The following is a 22597-nucleotide window of genomic DNA, read 5'->3' on the forward strand; positions in this document are numbered from 1 at the left end:
AGGACGTGAGAGAAGCCAGCCCAATTACAGGCACGAATCACTGACCGAAAAATGCCTCCGGGTCCCCGACCCTCTAATCGATATCAACGCGACCAGCAGAGCTGTCTTCAGGGACAGAAAGATACTGAGTCGAGGATCGAAGGGATCTGACGCGGCTTGTGTAGCGAGGGCGGGATCCTAAGAGGGCATGAGAGGGGGCGGGGTGGATTAATTCGCTTAACGCCCCTGAGGAACCGGATGATGAGGTTATGCGTTCCCACGGTGCTGCCAGCCGCCGCGTTATGAGAGCGGAGATGGCAGCCACGTAACCTTGAGTGTGGAGGGCGACAGCCTGCTCTCCAACTTCTCTCGGCGTAAAGAAAGCACAACGCTGATCTGGCAAATTACGGGGGTCTTCTCAGCGAGAGACACACCATTCAGTGACACACCATTCAGGGCATAGGCGCGCTCGGGGAGGGGGCTCTAGCCCGAGTGACGGTATTAGCCACCGCAATCGGAGGTTACCTAAGTCTTCCTCGCGTCTAAAATCTCTTCAAAGATCGGCGAGGGTGCCAGGTGGTGCCCTGTCCCTGAGAGAGTAGGTGCTCTCTCGAAGGGACTGCCAGGGGAGGGCTATCGCGAGGGAGAGCTCTGACATCCAGGTCCGGTTGAGCCAGAGGGGCGCAACCAGCAACCTGTTCCTCGTCCTCTCTGACCTTGCACAGTAACTGCGCGAGCAGGCTCACTGGGGGAAACGCGTATTTGCGCGTGCCCCGAGGCCAGCTGTAAGCCAGTGCATCCGTGCCGAGAGCACTCGGTCAGGGAAAGAACAACTGGCAATGAGCGATCTCGGGGGAAGCAACAGATCGACCTGGGCTTCCCCGAATCGCGCCCATATCAGCTGAACAGACTCGGGGTGGAGTCTCCATTCTCCAGGACGCAAGGCTGCCGTGAGAGCGCATCGGCTGCACGGTTGAGCTTGCCTTAATATGAATGGCGTGCAGCGATTTCAGCCGCGGATGACTCCAGAGGAGCAGACGGCGGGCGAGCTGAGACATGCGGCGAGAGCGCATACCCCCTATACGGCTGATATACGCCACCGCCGCCGTACTGTCCGTCCTGACCAGCACGTGTTGCCGCTCCAGCACCGGAAAAAAAACGGTGGAGAGCGAGGAACACTGCCAACAGCTCCAGGCGATATGCCAATGCAACTGGGTACCTTTCCACAGGTCCGTAGCCGCATGCCCGCAACGCACAGCCCCCCAGCCCGTGTTGGAAGTGTCTGCTGAAACGACAACAAGACTGGACGCCTGTTCTAGAGACACCCAGGCCTGTAGGAACGAGGGGTCGCTCCAAGGGCTGAGGGCGCGGCGACACAGTGCAGTAACAGAGACTCGGTGTGCGCGCGCGTGCCATGCGCGTCTGGGGACTCGATCGTGAAGCCAGTGCTGAAGTGGTCTCATATAGAATAATCAAAGCGGCATGAAGCGGCTGCGGATGCCATATGCCCCAGGAGCCTCTGAAATAGTTTCAGTGGGACCACTATTTTACTGTCAAGCTTTCTCAGACAGTACAGCATCAGCTGAGCGCGCTCTCCGGAGAGGCGCGCTGCCATGGTGACCGAGTCCAGCTCCAGCCCGAGAGAAGAGATCCTCTGCACGGGGGCGAGTTTGCTCTTTTCTCGGTTGACCTGAAACCCCCACAGGTGGAAGTGCCAGAGCACTTTGTCTCTGTGCATAATCAACTGCTCCGAGAGAGGGCAAAAATCAGCCAGTCGTAAGAAATTGAGTATGCAGATGCCCGCGAGCCGAAGGGGCGCTGAGGCACCCTCCGCGGGCTTGGTGAGGACCCGCGGAGACAGAGAGAGCCCGAAGGGGAGGGCTTTGTATTGCCAAGCTCGACCTTCAAACGCAAACCGCAGAAACTGTCGGTGGCGAGGAAGAGTGGAGACATGGAAATACGCGTCCATCAGGTCTAATGCTGCAGACCAACCCAGAGGACGAATGCACCGGAGGATGCGCTTCTGCGTGAGCATTCTGAACGGCAGCTTGTGCAGGCAGCGGTTCAAAACGCGCAGATCTAGGATTGGCCGTGACCCACCGCTCTTTTTGGGTACGATGAAGCGTGGGCTGTAAAACCCGCTCTCCATCTCGGCTGGAGGGAGCGGCTCGATTGCATCCTTCGCCAGGAGGACAGCAATCTCCTCTCACAAGACAGGGGCGGACAGGGGGCTGACCCTGGTGAATACACACCCGTGACTTGGGGGGCCGTTTCGCGAACTGAATCGCATAGCCGAGTCTGATTGTGCGCATGAGCCACCGCGAAGAGCTGGCCCGCGCTAACCAGGCAGGCAGAGCTCTCGCTAATGGACTCATCGCTACAATCGCTGACGTACCAGCAGTGGGGCAGCGCGGAGTGGGTGTGCTGATCTGGGAAGCTCGCGGGTCCCACGGAAAAGCTGGAGGTGAGATATTTGCTCTCACTCCAAACCCGAGCTCCGGAGGGGAGGCTTGAGGGGTGGGAGAAAGGAGACCGTCCTCCCAGCGCTCGTGAGCCACTGGCGAAACGCACCGAATCTGCAAGCTAGAAAGCATAGCTTCCCAGACTGGCAGATTTCGGGCTGTCACATCTGGGGAAGTGAAAAGTGCCCTTTCATAATGTTTTCATGGCAGTAAAAAGTGCCGTTAGAAATGGGGCCCCGCCCTCCAGCGGGGAAAGAGCAAGTTCCCTCTTCTCCAGATGGCCTGTCCCAGGGGCGCTTCGCGGTCCGTTGCCGGACTTAGCGGCGTTCTGGGCAGGGGGGCTGCCTGCTTCCGAGGTGCCCGACGCGCTCGCTTCGCCGGAGGCGTGTGCGGGGGCGGAGCAGCTCTCGTAGGCGGGCGCCTTCGGCGAGGAGCAGGTATGAATGGCACGGCGGGCGGAGCGGGCTACGGACCGCCGATAAGACATCACCCACCAACTGCTCTCTCACCGCCTTGAATTCCTGGGTGAATTCACAGACAGTGTCGCCGAACCTGGCTGGGGATATGGGGAAGTCAAGAAAGCGGACTTTGTCGACTTTGCGCATATCAGCCAGGGGTGGCGCTCCTGGACCACTAATGTGGACATCGTCCTCCCCAACGCACACGCAGCGGACTCAGTAGTCCGAAGAGCTAAGTCGGCCGCGGTGCGAAGCTCGTAAGCCTGGGTTGGACCCACCCTCGTGCAGCTCGGCCAGCGCCTGCGCTTGGTAGCGCTGGTAGGTGGCTATCGCATGCAAGGCGGAAGCAGCCTGGCCCGCAGCTATGTAAGCTCTAGCTCCGAGGGAGGTAGATAACTTACAGGCTTTGGATGGGAGACGAGGCGGACCCCGCCAAGAAGAGGCGCCGCGCGGATTTACCGCCATCGCGCACTCAACCTGAGGAATCGCCACATACCCCCTGGCTGTTTCACCGTCAAGAGTGGTTAGGGTGGAGGAACACGCAGCACGAGCAGAAAAAAGTGCTTTACAAGACCGCGTGAGCCTACTGTGCACCTCCGGGAAGAAGGGAACGCCCCTCTAGTCGGTCCGGCCGCGGAGCTGGGGGATAAACCATCTCCAACCCACGGCCGAAGCAGCCCGGGAAAGCACGGCTAACATGTCCGTTTCAGGATCCGTAGTGACAGCGCTCACCAGCCCGAAGGGGGCGAGCGGGTCTGGATCATCATCGGACAATGAAAGCCCACCCTCCGATGCCGCGGTGGACATCTGGTCTCCGGTGTCATCGGGCGTAAGGGCTACCATCTGTTAGACGGATCGCTTCCCCCGCCCGAAGCTTGGATGGAGCGCTTAGAGGAGCGGGAGGTCCGCGGGCCCGTGGGCGACGGATTATCTCTCGCTGAAACCCTCAGATCTGCCCGAGTGCCCGCTGCAGAGCAGGGGACAACTGGGGTGGTTCGCCCTTTTGCAAAGGCTAACCGCGATCTTGCGCAACAGTCATGGCATCGCAATGACGACATGAACTGCCCGCGAGCAGCGCATTAACATGCTGGACCCCCAGACATGTAACGCAGTGCCCGCGCCCATCATCCGAGGACAGGAAACCACCGCATCCAGAAACGCACAGTCGGAGCGCCGTCCTGAAAAGGACGTGCTGCACGACTGTGTTGCTCTTTCTGTGAAGTTTGCAACTTTATACGCACCGCTCTGGAGGACCGGACCCAAAGAACGCCAGGCAAGGGAGAAACCCAGCTCGACCGTCTGCCACTGCGTGTACACACTCTGGACCGGGAGAATGCTCTCGTTCGCTCGGAATCGCTGGTCACAGCAGGAGGAACCCTCATCGACTCGATCAGAAAGTCTCTGAAGCGAAAAGGATAGCGTCTGCTGGCGCCAAGTGAGCTTATATACTCAGTTGATTGCTTATGCCGCTCACCTGCGCAGGCTTGCGCTGCCAATTCATTCTTAATTGGCCCGTTCAATACTCTTTCAGACGAGTAGCTTCTGAACCGAACCTCCCAATGCGTGGATTTTACAATCAAATCCACTTATAGTGCTGAAGTTCCCCCCGAAGGGGAACTAACACTACTGCACTGCACTCCAGCAAAATGGTAAGGTTTTTAATATAATTAATAAATATTAAACATCTTTACCATTATTAAATGTAGATGCTAAATAACTGATGGGTTAGTTTGCATTATTTCACAGTTTTGAAGCTCAATTTCAAACGGTTTATTTTATTTTCAAGACATGAGGTGAACTACCTGCTGATGTTTTCAGTAGTATGGCAATACATGTAATGTAAAATGGCTTTCAAACTCACACTATTAGCATTTAACTCTAAATAAAGCCAACACAATCTCATGATAATTTGTAACTTTTTGATTTAGTGGCTAATTCGTATGAATTTGTACGATGTAATTCGTACAATTTAGTACGATTTGCTTATCATCTAATGACGGTTGGGTTTAGGGGTGTGGTTGGGTGCCACGCCTCCTTTTAAAAATCATACATTTTCCTTCGATTGAACTAACGAATTTGTACGAATTAGTGACTAAACTGACAAAACATAAAATACCTAGGTTTTCTCGTGAGATCAGGTTGAATAAAGCACATGAGGTTGACCTAAGGTGATCATCTCCTCAAGCTAAAAAATAGAATCCATTTCTAAATTACAAATTCCAGGTATTGGTTAGGACAAAAACTCCTTTTAATATAGAGAATATTCTTTCTATCGCGTACTGTTGCTTTTATTTAGAACACAATTTAAATCAGCCTTAAATCAGTCTTTAGGCTCGATAGTCAGGCACACTCAACATCAATCTGGCAACCTGCGCCTGTGGGTGTTTTGATCCATGAGTGCAATACCTAGTTCAACCATTGGGTGTCAAACTTGCATACTGCACATTTAAGGTGTTTACATGCTTTTAGAATATTCCTTTTGTGTTACTATTTTACATGTTATAATACATTCATCAGAGATTAATTAATGGCACAAGACAATATGTCCCCTCGCTGCGGCAATTGTTTTGGTACCATACACAATTTTAGATGTTTCATTTTTACTTTTATGGGGGCTTCAAGTGCTGTTAATCATTTTGTCGTTGTGCATTTGTCATTCTACAGTATACATTAACTTTTCGGCTTTTCTGGGTTATTGCATATCCTTCCCTGATTCATCAATATGGCTTACATTGTACTGTAGTTCTGTTTCATTTTTGTAATACATTCACTTAAAAAAGAGAGAGATTGCAGAAAGCACATCCTGTATGCTTTTTGATTTTTAAATACCAGAACATTTTGTTTTATTGTGAATGTAAATGCAAACCTATTACATGCTTTTGTGTTTTTCTGTATGGCTCAAATGACAGAGTACTTTAAGTAGTTTTGCCATTTTAAGACAGAATCATTGCATGTGTAATGCTACATGAGTAGAAACATTTATATTGTGCAGTTTAACTGATTCTTTCAATTCTGTTTTAGTTATTATTTTAACTGGAATTCCAGTTTTAATATTGTATGTATTCACTTCCTTTATCATGTGAGTTTTGCCAATAATTATTTCAATTGGTGCTTTTCCTTCATTTTTGCCTAGGGAAATATCTTTTTGTTGTTGTTGATGTATAGCTGCTACTGCTGCTTTTGATTATTATTCATTTGTCAACTGTTTCAGTTCCTTTGACTTATACATGTGCCAATATCCAACATAAATAATCATATATTGCTAATTTATATCTGTCCTGTAACATTTTAAATATTTCCATCCCAATGTGATCTCTGTTTGTTTTGCTGAAATTAATACTCTATAATGCTGCTGATGAGTCTAAATAACATGCAGCTTTATATGGATTGACCTCCTCCACCTGCTGTTGAAAACCCAGATATATTGCAGCTAGCTATTGTTTTATTATTACTAGTTATTGTTCTAACATGAATTTCATTTTTAATGTTGTATTTATTCTCTTCCTTTATCATGTGAGTTTCAAGTATCAATCAATATTACTTTTAATTAGTGCTTTTCTTTCATTTTTGCCTAGGGATATATCCTTTTTTTTTTTTTTTTGATGCTGCTTCTGCTTTTCTTATTTGTCAACTGTTTCATTTCCTTTGACTCATATATGTGCGGTTATCCAGCATAAGTGATCAATTGTTCATTTATATCTGTCCTGTAACATTGTAAATATTTCCATCCCAATGTGATCTCTGTTTGTTTTGCTGAAATTAATACTCTATAATGCTGCCGATGAGTCTAAATAACATGCAGCTTTATCTGGATTGACTTCCTCCACCCACTGTTAAAAACCCAGAGATATGGCAGCTACTGTAGCTCTCAAGTGTACTTTATTAGATATTCTTTTACTAACGCGTACTTTAAATTATGGAATAGCGATTCCCATACCAGTCCATTTATGGACATCCCTTAATCCCTTACTTACATTTTCAGAAATAAACCTGGCCTTTTCAGAAGGTGCCTTTTGTATTTTTTTAGTTAGAATAAATAAATCATGCTTATATTTAGCTAATAAAATGCATTTTTAAAGACCCAAAATAAATCTTTTAGATACAAAATTGTTCCTTTTGAAAAGGAGTATCTGCTGACATTAAGGCATTATGATTTCAGTAGCTATTGTATGAATCAATAAGCGATTGAGATTTATGCAGTATATTAAACAAACATTTGTTCAGCTGGTCAATACTTTTTCTCCTTTGGTTTATGCAGTGTGTGGTGACATCCATGGGCAGTTCTTTGACCTGATGAAGCTGTTCGAGGTCGGTGGATCTCCAGCCACGACACGATACCTCTTCCTGGGAGATTATGTGGACCGGGGCTACTTCAGTATCGAGGTGAGAGGAGCCCTTCTGCCTATTTTTAATCATGTTAATTGGAGGAATTAGTTCATGTGTATTTGTTTGAATGATAAGGTTTAGTTCAATCACCACCAGGTTTAGACTGAAGCAGCATTTAAGCAAAACCTGATGAATTGATGATTAAACCTTAAACCTGATTAGGTTAAAGAGAGTTTCTGCCTGGTAGACACATGTAACATATAATGTAATAAAAACCCATGTAGAATAAATAATGTAATAAATATATATTTTTTTATTTACATTTATTATTTTATTTAAAAAACAGTAACAAAGTTAAAAGCAAGCTAAATACTATAATACTGTTAAAATGCTTTAAAAAAAATTTTTAAAAATAATATTTTGTGTGTGTGTGTGTGTATATATATATATATATATATATATATATATATATATATATATATATATATATATATATATATATATATATATATATATATATATATATATATATATATGTAACGACAAATGTAACGACATAAATGTAACGACATAAATAAAACATTTTCATTCTTATTTGTATTTGCAAGCATTAATAAATTAGGCAAAATGTTTAATGAACATGAAAATAAAACCTGCAGAAAATCGGTTTTATTAAAAAAAAAAATCTTTAAAATTTTAAAAACTTCTTAGCTAAATAATATGCAAATATGTATAAATGTGGTGTAACATATTTAAACATTATATTTAATTTAAAGTCTATTAAATCATTTTTACGAGCTGGGTCATTAGCCCAACGCTCAACACCCAACCTGGAGGACCAGGACATACACACATACACTACGGAAAATGTAGCTTACCCAATTCACCTGTAGCGCATGTCTTTGGACTTGTGGGGGAAACCGGAGCACCTGGAGGAAACCTACGCCAACACAAGAGCACGAGAACATGCAAACTCCACACAGGACTCCACAACTGACCCAGCTGACCCTATGAGGCTACAGCGCTACCCACTGCACCTCCATACCACCCATTGTTATCATCATATGTCAAAATATTTAATATTACATTTTTAACCCATAGAGATTAATATTATTATTATTATTATTATAATTATTAAGAACCTACAGATATTAAATTCTATAATAATTAAAAATGATAGTTAAAAACATTATCCATGCAGTCTTGGCATTCTTAGTGGTGGTTAAAAACATTACTGTATATGCTTTATTTTCAATAAACATTTTTTAATCAAATCCTGTAACAATAAAAATAAATAAAACAAACATTTATAAATATTACAAAAATACTACAAAAATATCATGGTGATCATTTGTGGTTTGACATCTATTAAAAATGTATATTCAATGCAGTAAATCAATTGATAAACATAAAGCTTCATTAAATTGTAACAGTATTAAGCTTTTGTTCTTTTGTTGTTTGCAGGAAATCAACTGTATTTGCTTGCACCGTTACAAAAAACAAAAAACAATAAAAACAATGCAGTTTATAATAAGAAATAAAATAAGATAATAAATAACATACAAAAATTTATACAAATATATATGCACATTTATAAATAGCAGAAATGGTCATAAATGTGGTTCAAAAAGCTTTACTGTTCACCCTCATTAACACTTACATTTATTAATTCCTTACAACTCACTTTCCCATTTCTGGAGCTTACATGAAAGCATAAATTGCATTTTCTGTTGACTTAACAGACACATTTATTGGCTGATAGCCTCATTACAATTATCTTGTAACTTATCTAGTTTTCTTTGATAACATGAACATTTTCAAACAGAGTTGGGGAATCGGTCATGGCATCTTCTTTGACATCTTATACGGGCCATGATTAACTCAATACTGACTGCTTGATCAATAAATGCACTATCAATGTTTTCACCACAAAATTAGCTTCTGTCATTTATAAGTTAGTCAGTTCATTAGTGTATTAGCATTAAGGAGATGCTCGTGTATGTTTTATATCGAGAGTGATGAGGACTGACACCTGCAATAACATGTGTGATGCTATTGAAAGTGTATCATCAAGAACGACATATTATGCCCCTTTTCATGAGACTTTAATTAAATTTCTGATGTCCCCCAGAAGGTGTCTGTAAAGTTTCAGCATAGAATACCCTTTAGAAATTATACTACAGCTTACTTCTTGGCTTTATGGAATACTTGAGTCTGATTGGTCACTCATGACATTCCAAGTTATGTTATGTTGTTATGTTATGTTATGTTATGTTATGTTATGTTATGTTATGTTATGTTATGTTATGTTATGTTATGTCATGGAAGGGGTAAAGTACATCCATAAAAATCTATAAAAATTTGATTAAAGGCAGACAGGCTTGTCAGCTGCCTTATGCGAATCAGAGGGGTGTTGTATAAAAATGAAGGGCTTTATTTGTCAAAACAACTATCTGATGTAATATATAGCACTCACACAACTTACACAAGCACTTATATAGCAATTACACAGCTTCTTCCCACAAAACATTAAAAAAGACACAAAACATTGTTCTCATAACAGTTTATTAATTTATTAATTAAAGACAAAGCTGACAGAATTGAAAATTATTGAATGGAGCATACACTAACCTATGTATTATTTAGTCACAAGATGATGCCAAATGGTAAAAACAGTGGCAGGACAGTCAATCATATACCTCTGGATGATTCTACACACTCGGATAAGCCTGTGTTGCTAGTTTCAGTGGTTGTTTTCTGGGAATAACCAATATAATCTCACAGCAATTCATAAATTTTGATTTAGTGGCAAATTCGTTTGATCTAATTTGTACAATTTTGTACTATTTGCACATCCCCCGATGACATTTGGGTTTATGGGTGGGGTTAGGTGCCACGCTCTAAAGCAGTGGCTAAGGCTTTGTTAGAATCCATGTGCTGAAGTTTATTAAAGGGTAAGGCAGAGACATCAACGAAAAAACAGGTAGACACACCTCCTTTTTTAAATCATACAATTTTGTACGACTGAACTCATACGAATTAGCCACTAATCTGACAAAACGTACCTTGGAAAATTGTGACTGACCAATCAGAATCAAGTATTCCAGAAAGCCAGGCTCAACCCAGGCTCAATATGGATACATACACAGGTCTACATTTCTGTGGACAGCTAAATACGTAACTGGACGTCTTCTTGCAGTTTTTGTTTGTGCAAATCCGTCATAGGCCGATGTGTGTGCTTTTTGATGATTTCTCTCTCAAATTTCTCTCACACATGCTCTTCTCGCATTAAACTAATCCACCCACCCCTTCTCTAAACCCAACCGGTAGTGTTTTCAAAATCAATTTAGAAAATGAAAATCAGTAGCAGCTGCGTGATTTCACCATGTTTTCAGCCTGTTGTTTATTTACTTATTTATTTATTGCTTTTGTTTTGTTTCAAACCCTGTTGTCGCAGTCAATTCAGCTCCGCTTCCAAAGTCCATCAGCATTTGCGGCGAGTTACTAGGCAAACTGGTAACATAGGTAAAGCAGTCCACATGGAGGTGAGCAGTCAGCTGATAGCACTAAAAGGAACAGAAGCCGTCAGCGGCATCATACTGCCCTGTACTGTTTATTGTTTAAGATGAAATGCAGCCAGACATACCTCTTGCTACATAGTTTGCGCTTTCCAGAAATTTAGACAGGTATACGTGTTCACAATGAGCCTGTGTTGCATAAGTTATACATCCTACATCATTAGGGGAATAAAATCTGAACAGTTCATTTTTTTCACATGCTTGCAGAAAAAAAGACTAACCAAAACAAAGTTACTGGGCTGTTCGTATTCATGTTTTCGGAGATGGTAGATGCATCGGGGACCCGATTACAATATTAAAACAAAGAAAAAGTCAGATTTTCATGATATGTTCTCTTTAACAGAACACACACGCTGCACTTGTCTTATTTAAGGATTGTGTTCATCTGTATCTCAAGGACCTCTGTGTTTTCCTCTCTTCTTCTCTGTAGTGTGTTCTGTACCTGTGGTCGCTGAAAATCCTCTACCCAAAGACACTATTTTTACTGAGAGGAAATCATGAATGTAGACATTTGACAGAATATTTCACCTTCAAACAAGAATGTGAGTACCTCGCTTTACTTTCAAACTATTGTGTTTGCAGTGCTTTTAACACATACACTGGAATGCAAAGTGATCCAAAATATAAAAATTTTATTAGTAGTCAGTTAGTTTAAGAATGCATTGACTGAAAGCAACTGTAAGGAGAGTTGTAAATTAATAAATGATTCGTACACTACCTGACAAAAGTCCTGTCGTTGATCCCAGTTTTAAGAGCAACAAATAATAACTTGACTTTTAGTTGATCATTTGCTAAAGTGGCAGAGGGTAGATATTTCAAATGAATCTGTTGAACTGCATTCCAATCATCACAAATACTGCAAAAGACCCATTGGAACCCTCATGGACCCAAGATTTTCTTAGAAATCAGTCAAGTTTGGTGAAGGAAAAATCATGGTTTGGGATTACATTCAGTATGGGGGCGTGCGAGAGATCTGCAGAGTGGATGGCAACATCAACAGCCTGAGGTATCAAGACATTTGTGCTGCCCATTACATTACAAATCACAGGAGAGGGCAAATTCTTCAGCAGGATGGCTCTCCTTCTCATACTTCAGCCTTCAAATCAAAGTTCCTAAAAGCAACGAAGGTCAAGGTGCAGCAGGATTGACCAGCCCAGTCACCAGACATGAACATTATCAAGCATGTTTGGGGTGAGATGAAGGAGGAGTCATTGAAGATGCAGTCCTCCAAGCTCATGGTAGTCATACACAATATTATTATTTTTCCACTGCACCATGACTTTATATACTATACTGTACATTACTTCTGTTAAGTGAAAAGGCTTTAGTCTATGCAAAGTCAGACCTTACTGTCCTAAATAAATAATTAAATAATTAAATATCAAGGCATGACCATGTTTTATTTAGGGAAATAAACATAATCTAGAGGCCTTTGCCTTTCATTTCAGCCACTATTGATACCAAATGATCAACTAGAAGTCAAGTTATTATTTGTTGTTCCTAAAACTTGGAAAGGCGACAAGACTTTTGTCATGTAGTCTAATATAGTGTATCATAGTATATTGGATAAAAATTTTTTAAACATAAATTATACAAATATTTAAATCAGAATAACACATGCTTGGTTGCTAAAACCCTAAAATTGGGTCAAAAATGAGCCAACCCAACTCTTGGGTGAAACTGTGTAATTTAATTGTATTTTTTTAAAATAACTTTTTGTTTGTTTATACCTGACCCAACATTGGGTTACTATAACCCACACTCTAAAAAATGTTGAGTTATTTATTTAATGCAATGGCTGAGTTAAAAATATGTGGTGCTTTGTTGGGTTATTATTAACCTTTATTGGGTTATTTATTAATAACTCAACAAGTTGGAATAAATATTTGGTGTTTTCTTGGGTTATTTCTAACCTTTATTGGGTTATTTATTTAATAGCTCAACCAGTTGGGGTAACATTTTAAAATTTCAACAGTCAATTGATTTAACTGACACCGAACAGCTGTATTAATATGCGTGTGTAATGTTAATATTGCATTATAACGTTTATTTAAGCTGTAACACAATAATGTTTATTTTATTTTATCAAATTATCTCTCTGTGTCGTGTTTTTTATATCTGTTTCACCAGAACTCCTAATTATTGATGATAAAAATGCGCGCTTCACAGCTGATCTATGTATGGAGAAAAACGCTTAAGTGTCTTGAAATTAAAATGTAATGGAAATTAAGCAATTTGTTATTTATGTTATGTATGTTATTTATTTACACAGCCATAATTATATAAAAAAGTAGTACTAGTTATAGTAGCAATGATAATATCAGAATGGAAAAAATAACACTTAGTCAAAATAACCCATTAAAAAAAAAACAATGCATTGGGTTAAAATAACCCATAGTTGGTAAGGTGCTAAAGTAATATAGTTGGGTTGTATGCTGGGGTATTTTTAATCCAACTATTTTAATTGAGCAGTATTATTTAGAGTGTAACTTCAGCAGTGTCTGTTGTTCCTAAGAGGATGAATCGTTTAATGAACAGAGTGAGGTTTATAACTAAGAGCAGTAGCACAGTCTGGAGGAGGGTGAACTTGGTGTATGAGGTAATGCTAGATTCAGTGCGGACCCTTCCCATGAGGCTGAGCGGCAGAGCTCAGAGACAGCAGACCAAACTCTACTCCACTGACCTGTGGCCATGGTGACCAATGCTTCAGAGAGGCGGCGTACTGAGACATAATGAGAATACTACACGCGTCGACAAACCTCCTCCGTCTGGAGACTCTGTTTGTCTTGTGTGAGTGTTTGTGACGCACCCAGACACATGGGGCTGAGCGCTAAAGTTTGCTCCCAGCTGGAATCTAATGAGGCCGGAGAAAAACATAATAAGTGCTGTTATTACAAAATAGCTGTTGTTTGCTACAAATATTAGGGCTTTTTTCTTGTTGAAGAACTGTAAGAAATGATCAAAATGACTTGTCTTGCTTCACCCATAGGGGGTAAACAGCGGAAAACAAGTTTTGTTGTTGTCGTTGTTCTTTTGAAATGAACAAAATGTTTGATGTACTGTGCTAATACATTTGCATGCCAACTACACAGGCCCAGACATGTTTATAATGTCAGAATCTTTATTGTGACATTAAAATATCACAATGCTAAAACACAATGCTAAAATGCTAAAACATGCTAACAACAACAATAAATATATATACATATATATATATATATATATATATATATATATATATATATATATATATATATATATATATATATATATATATATATATAAAACGCTATACAAAATAAAGCTGAATTGTATTAAAGCGCTATACAAAATAAAGCTGAATTGTATTCGAATAGGTAATCATCATTGAGAATCTTGTCTTTAAGGTACAGTACAATTTAGATGTTGGCAAAGACTAATTTGGTATTTATAGGTAAAGGTGCAGTAGGTGATCTGCCTGAATGCTGGTTAGCATAATATCTTTCAAATACAATCCCTCCCCTTCCTGAAATCATAAACGCGCACATTAAACATGACAGAGACCCTCCAGATCATGTAATTTGCCAATTAGAAAACTTTATAGTACTTTATAACACCGCAATTCTGAATGAAAAACTATATTATATCTAGCACGTTTTCAGTTGTGTAGTTAGCAAGCAAAACTTGTCGTTAATGTGTTGGAGTGTGATCTGCGTGAACAGATGCGCAGTTGTACAAATCTACATTTGCTGACAGACAGTTTTGGGCTACTTATCAGAATTATGGGAATTATCTGCCTGACAATTTTTAATAAACTATTTTTTAATCTTATGCCTTACCCAGAATATTAAAATACATACAAATTCATTTGGAAAATTTACTTGAACCAGTACAACTGGATCATGATGAAGAGGCTTCAACAAGAACAACAAAAATTGTTTTTGAAGACAATCACCTACTGCACTTTTAATGTTCTATATGTGAATGTTGGAAGCTCAACTTCTACTCAAGGCAAAAAAATAAAAATAAAAATCTAATGTTGTCATAAACGCGATCATTAAGGCACACATGACATTTTGTCCACTGATAAAATTGCACCAATACAAAATACACAAATGTTTATTTATTTTTTATTCTACAAGGTAACAAAGCATTAACCATGCTGCAGCTGGTTTTATGCAACATATATAATTACACCACAATCATTATATGCAGCATATCTTTTTTGTAGATATGCATTTTTAGATTTTTAGTAACTACACTGTAATAAAATCCTGGTTGCCTTACATTTTTAAGCTAAATCATCAACATTATGAGTTTTTTGCACTTATATTATGACTTAAAACAGCTTGCGTAGCTTATAAAATTAAGTTAGAATATGATTAACTTAGTTTAATACGTTACAATAAACTAAAAACATTTGCTTTCATGACTAATTGAGCATATATTTTTTTACAGTGTAAAACCTTTAGCTCAATAAAGTATTATTTTCTTACTAATACTTAGTAGTTTAGTTTAGTTTAGTTTAGTTTAGTTTAGTTTAGTTTAGTTTAGTGTACTAAATTAATATTACACTTTCAAAACTGCTTGGGCCGAACAAAGTACTGGATATAAAATGCTAAAACATGCTAACAACAACAATAAATATATATATATATATATATATATATATATATATATATATATATATATATATATATATATATATATATATATATATATATATATATATATATATATATATCAATAGCTTTATGAAGCCAATGCAATGAGTTTAGAAACATTAATAGCAGATTAATATTTGTTAAAAGCTAAAGAAAACAAGTGAGTTTCAAGAAGAAATAGAAAAAAAACAGTTGAAGAGGTGGCTATTGTGAGTTGTACATGCAAACCATTCCATAAACGAGGATCCACCATCAAAAAAGTTCCTCTTGCGTTTCAGCCTCAAATTTTTCACTAAATTAAGATTACAAGTTCTGAGACTTCTCGGAGGGTTATTGGGATGCAGGAAATCTGATAGATAAATTGTGTAGGCATTTGAACTCAAACAGAAAAATGTTAAACTCTATCCTGAAATGGACAGGAAGGCAGTGGAGGAGAGTGTATGATGGGAGTGACATGGGAGTCATACTGTATTTGTGACCATTTTTCAGGAATTTGGCTGCAGAATTCTAGACCATTTGAAGTCAAGCTACCTGGGATTTAGAGATGCCATACAGTAGAGAATTACAGTAATTTACGTGTGAGGTTATAAAAGCGTTGATAACTGTCTCATGTGACTTTTCAGGCAAAAAGTGTTGGAGTTAGGTTGGGTTTAGGTATTGGGTAGGATTAGGGATGTAGGTTTCCAGTTCTCTCATTCATTTGCAACAAGGAAAGTGACAAATCTGTGGTTTCACTAACAGCGAAGTGATGGTGTGTTATAAATATCATCATTATGAATATTTGGATCAATTAGTATGCATGGAATGAGGTGAGCCGTGTGATTTCTTAACAAACCTTGTTTTCGGGACATTCTAAAATCCTAAATGTGGCTTCATGCAACAAGTCAGCATTTTTAAAATAAACACAGTAAATATTATTAAATTATTATAAATAATTTAAAATAAGATATCATGTGCTGTGTAGATAACCAGAATCCAAAACAAAAACATATGTTTTTTAACACATCTTTTTGAGTTGATTTTTTATTTGTAACAATTTTAATTTTTTATGTTTCTAGATAACCAAAATTTGCTGTTGGTCAGTCTAGTATGAGCTCTTTAAAATTTAGTTTGCTGCCCTTCTCTTCATTTATTCCACTGAACAATAAAAAAAATGCAAAAGACATCGGGCACTTTTCAGAGTTTACTTTTTGCAACTAGAGGTGCTCAGAGCACTCCTACAAAAAACTTAAGGTGCCCGGGGTAAATAAACAACATGCAAAATGTTTACTGCCAATAGAAAACACATTTAAAATGGTGCCTCTCACTGCCACTTTCTGTTGAGCTCAAAAAGTCCAAACAAATATCCAGTAGAGTCAGATGTGTCATGCACTGCAGTGGCAAAAAAAACATATAGTAACAATATCATAATAACTGACAACAGCAAGAGTAAAAAACTTTCATGAGCAAGTTTATGTACATAAACATAACTTAACAGTAAAGATCTAAAAAAACACCAACACTTATTTCACTTATTGAAGAAACTCCACAAGTTCATCTTCTAGACTGAAACCATCAGTGTTTATCCTTGTTTTACTCTATTACTTTCCCCTGTGTGTTTCAGAAAGTCTTTGAATGTAGTCTTGCACTTCTAGAAGCAGATCAGATTTTCTTTTATGTTATGCATTAGTCATGATCTCAGACCAGTTAAACAGCCTTTGGCTCAACCTGCTTTACAGTAGTCACACCCCAAACTCTCCTATTGGTGGAACTGAACAGGGATTGACAGATATGAGCAACTGCTCTTAACCTCTTAAGGCCCAAGGTATTTTTTATATGAATTTTTTATTTCTCTTTGCTATTTGGGCTGATTGGATTGGGACTTAATTAGAATAAAAACCTAAGTATCATCTTTTGATATGATGTACCTTTAGAAAAAAAAATGATGTCCATATATGGACTTGTGGTCCATATTTTTAAACACTTTTTTCTGACTTTTTTGTAATGCATATTTAACATAGAAAAATGATTTTATTATAGTTATCATGACTATCAGAGAGTAAAAACAGCCTGTTTTTTTTTTGGACAGTTAAAAATAGTGTTTGGGTGACACTGTTCAGTTGCAGAAGGCTCAGAAGGTTCAATATTCACACTTTTGTGGAAGATAAACTCATGAAAGGCATACTTAGTTAATAAACAATAAACTCGGTTTATCTTTCTTCACTTATAAGAATAATCATAAAGCAAATAAAAATCTTATTCTTTCAGCAGATTTATAAGCAGTAATGCTTTGTAAAGAGATCACAAATAAGTTCTTTACAAATTCCCACTATTAACTACTGGCTTATTACCTCCTAATTATTAAGATAGTAGCTGTTTATTAGTATTTATAAAGTACTATCTTATTCTACATCCTCAATCCTACCTAAACAACCTTACTAACTAATAATAAGAAAATTAATACTTTATTAGGCTAAAACTCTTAGTAAATAGTTTATTATTTACAACCTAAATGCATCCTTGTTCTACATTGTCATTTTGTATCTAAAATGTATTTAAAAAGTAAAAAAAAAAAATTATATTTTACAAGACATAAATGTTTTTTTTTGTACTCGCTCACTGTCTATCTCTCTCTCTCTCTCTCTCTCTTTCTCTGTTCCAGGTAAAATCAAGTATTCAGAGCAGGTTTACGATTCCTGTATGGACGCTTTTGACTGTCTGCCCTTGGCCGCTCTCATGAACCAACAGTTTCTGTGTGTCCACGGTGGCCTGTCCCCAGAAATACAGACCTTAGACGACATAAAGAAGGTACTGCCAAGCCATGCGTGAATAGCAGTGCGGTGTGTGGGAGGAGAGGGATTTGATGCATGGCCACAAGAAAGCACTGTACGTTTGTGTATTTCTTTATTGGCTTTTATATTTATTCTTCTGTGGCCTAGTTGGACCGGTTCAAGGAGCCCCCAGCATTCGGGCCTATGTGTGATTTGCTGTGGTCTGATCCTCTGGAGGACTTCGGCAATGAAAAGAGCCAAGAGTACTTTAGCCACAACACAGTCAGAGGCTGCTCATACTTCTACAGGTGGGTGACCTTTGGGTGTTTAAGACTGTGTGTTGGAGGAGATATGTTGACAGGCTATGTAGAAGTGGAAGGCAGTGGATACAGCAGCAGGCCCCTATAGTCCATGAAAATTTCTTATAATTTCTAGCATAATAAAATACTTTAAAGCTTGGCGTGACTAAAAAGATGTAGTATGCTAGCACTGTAGTTCAAGTAATAATTCTTAATATTAACTAGTGGCTTATTGCCTGCCTATTATTAAGATATTGACTGTTTATTGTTACTTATAAAGTACATATTCTGCAGGATCTTATGCTATATCCCTCCTAATACCTAAACCCAACTACTACCTTAATACTACTATTAATATGCAGCAAATTAGTAGTTTTAGGAGTTCATAGTTATTGGTTCATTAAATGCGAAAAATGTACATTAACGTTTTTAGATACTTTTGTAAATTGTTATTCTTTATGCCAACAATTAAACAATTAACATTTAATTTAAAAAAAAAAAGTTTTTTAACCTTCATTTAAAGCCTTGACCATTTGCTTAAGTGTTTGGAGGGCTGGTTGAGTTTGACCACAATATTTTTAACCACACTCCCTTATCGTTAGTTTGCTACAAGTGAATGATGTGCAAAAAGATAGCCCTGTCCATACTCAATATTCTGTTTCAGTTGGAAGTAACAAACTGAAATAAATGTCTCAGCAACTTTTGGTTCACATTGACTTTATAATAAAATGTTTCTAGAGATAACTTTGTTTAAAAAATAATAACAAAATAACCAATTACAGTTTTAATTGCTCAATTTCTCAATTGCTTTGACACATTTTTCAAAACAAACTTAACATTCCATAAACAGTAAGTGCAAATCTAAAAAAACGTTTGCTGGATTTTCAGAACTTTATTGCATGTTTGCAAAATGCAGTTACTCCTCAAAATATTTCATTCATGCTTCAAAACCTAGTTATTGTGTCAGTAATTTGGCCAAGGCCACCAAAGCATAAAGTGTATTTGTCATCATGTGAACCACATTGCTCTAAAAATTAGTTGTTTTTTCACCAGTCATACATGAAAATTAAGGTTTACAAATTACAAAATTACAAAGGTTTACAAAGAAGAGTCAACAGTACATTAAAAAAATTAATAGTTTACAATAAAAAAATAAATAAATCAACATTTGTATTCATACAATACATTTAATTGTGCACAAATGTATTACATGCAGTGCAATATTGTTTGTTCATTCACTCTATTGTATATTTCATATTTCTAATGTTACCACAAATACACAATAATACAACAAATTATCATCCAAAATCTTAGTAGACATTCAGTTGCTCTTGATTACACTTTTGTGTAACCAGAGATGTGTAACCACTTCTTTGAATTGCTCTTCCACAAGCATGTTACTGCAGCTCAGGGTTGTGAATGTAGTGATTGCACTGTGAGCAAAAAAAAAAGAAAAAAAAGATATATATACTATATATATTAGACTTATATATTATAATTGGGCAAATATTTAAAAATGAAAAAATAAAAAATAAATAAAATAATAATAATAATAATAATAATAATAATAATAATAATAATAATAATAATAATAATAATAATAATAATAAATCAAAGGGGGGTTAATAATTCTGATTGCAACTGAATATATATTTGGTACCATATATGATAAATAGATAATGAAAATTGTATTGCAACTGAAGTCATTAAACTACATAGCAGACATGATAAACAATGTCAATCTCAGATATTTATTGTAAAAACATGTGCATATACAAATGTTTAATAATTGAATGAACAGTTTTAAGTGTGATGGCTTACGATGAAATATGATTGAGAAATAGTAAAGGGTTTAAGTTTAAATGAGAATCAACTCATCAGTTTTGATCAACAAGACATACAGTATGCAATTATTTTTGTTCAAACTACAGACAATTGTACTTACTATTTGCACACATGTGCCATTTGCAATTTGCTTAAATCAATAAGAAATGGCACTCTGAAGTGAACAATAAGCTAATTGTTCAGATATCTAAACTTATAAAATAATAATAATAATTCAATCGAGAATTGAGCCAATTGAGAAAAACTGTAATAAGGAAAACGGGGTGGGGTGATTTAAGATATTTTATGTTAGGTTTGTATTATAAAAAATGTGATTGGCCCTATAATTGAGAACCACTGCTATATGAAAATTGCCATACATTAGTCTTATATTCTATCTTTTATGAGCTTTTCAGTGCAACTAGCAAAAAAAAAAAATTTAAAACCACAAAAAACCATAAAAGATAACATACATAAAAACAATTTGTGCATTAATGCATTAAAAATGCAACAAAAAAGAGAATATATTAATGTAAATATATGTAAATTTATGTAAATAAATGTATGACAACTTGCCCAATTAAAATATGACAGCTAAATCATTTTTGTGCAAATGATGTGCTATCTATCTATCTATCTATCTATCTATCTATCTATCTATCTATCTATCTATCTATCTATCTATCTATCTATCTATCTATCTATCTATCTATCTATCTATCTATCTATCCATCCATCCATCCATCCATCCATCCATCCATCCATCCATCCATCCATCCATCCATCCATCCATCCATCCATCCATCCATCCATCCATCCATCTATCTATCTATCTATCTATCTATCTGTCTGTCTGTCTGTTATATGGTAAAAGATGGCCCAGTAACGGAACACACAAGACTAAATTTATGTATGTATATGTGGTGCCTGTGATGTATGTGTACTGATGTGCGCATGTTGGCGTATATGTATATGCTTGTGTGACATACTGTGCACATATTTGACTAAGTGTGTGTGTTCGTGAGTGTGTGTGAAGACAGGCGAGTCAGTGGGGGGTTGTCGGGTCTCTCCAGGTGTTCAGGGCTGCTGTTGTTTTTTACCCTCTGCTTCGACTGCATAAAGCAACAGCCTCTTAATATTTCACACACTGCTGAAAATTTGATGTGTACGACTGTATGCTTCTCATAGAGCTAGACCTGAATGGCTTGTTCATTGTTGTAGGGCGTTTGAATGTTTGTGTGTTAGCATTAGCATTTAGTATCATCTCCTAATTCTTTGTTTATATCCGGTGTGTACCGCAGATTTGTGCCAGTGATCTGGAGTCATTAGTGTGTCTGTGTTTTATATGCTCAATAGAGGCAGCCATGTTACAGAACACACGAGACCGAGTTTATCACACATACACAGAGTGCTACATACACTACTTAGAGATACCCACACACATCTCTGTTATGCAAGGCTCACAGAAGCCATTTGTTTTAATCTGTGTTGTCAGTGTTCCTCGAGCTGCCCACCTCCCTGAATCACCATGGTGGTGTTTAATCAGTCTTCTTTCACTCCATTCACTCTGTTTTGTTTATGTGATCGCCTTTATGCACATGCAGATTTTTTTTTGCAATCCATTTAGACATTAAACTGTAGAATGAAGTGATTGATGACAAATAAATTACCTGTTATTTATGAGCAAAGTGTATTTTTTTTTAAATGTTCAGTTTTAGTTTTTATTGGATTTTTGTGTTTTTACACACAGTAATCTAAGTGCACATGATGAACTCATTTTAATTGCTAAATTAAGCTCAGTTAGCAGCGTTTGTAGTACAATAATGTAAAGCTTGTGATTCTTCTGTTTAAAAAAAATATTTACAATTTTTACAGTTCTTTTTTAATATTTTAGGTGTTGTATTTCATGGTAAAAAAACTCAGTATTAATGTAAATTGACACATAAATAGTTGGGAAGTAAGATTGAATCCTATCATAGGTTAAATCCAAAGGAACACATTTATTGATAAAATGTGAATTTTTAAAACGCATTGTATGCACAGACATCCATCAACCTACATAATTAATTTAGTTTGTTAAGCGCAAAGAATTTTTTAATTTGTTATAATTTTTTTTTTTATAAAACAAATAACCCCGGCTAGCTCAGTCGGTATAGCATGAGACTCTTAATCTCTGCTTTGTGGGTTCGAGCCCCACGTTGTGCGATTCTGTTGGCGAGGCAGTGGTGCAGTAGGTAGTGCTGTCGCCTCACAGCAAGAAGGTCGCTGGGTCACTGGT

General features: G+C 38.0%; 1 protein-coding gene across 4 annotated transcripts in view; it reads left to right on the top strand.

Moving 5' to 3' along the window:
- The window catches only part of ppp3ca (protein phosphatase 3, catalytic subunit, alpha isozyme), a 267749-nt gene that overhangs the window by 84393 nt on the left and 160759 nt on the right, over window positions 1–22597 (top strand). For 2 of the 4 annotated variants that reach the window (XM_005161359.6, NM_001198550.1), the window contains 4 exon segments: window positions 7158–7282; window positions 11234–11345; window positions 18088–18233; window positions 18365–18504. In XM_005161359.6, the coding sequence (XP_005161416.1) occupies window positions 7158–7282; window positions 11234–11345; window positions 18088–18233; window positions 18365–18504 (523 nt within the window). 4 annotated transcript variants of the gene reach the window in all.

Source organism: Danio rerio, chromosome 21, assembly GCF_049306965.1.
Source record: "Danio rerio strain Tuebingen ecotype United States chromosome 21, GRCz12tu, whole genome shotgun sequence".
Taxonomy (NCBI): domain Eukaryota; kingdom Metazoa; phylum Chordata; class Actinopteri; order Cypriniformes; family Danionidae; genus Danio; species Danio rerio.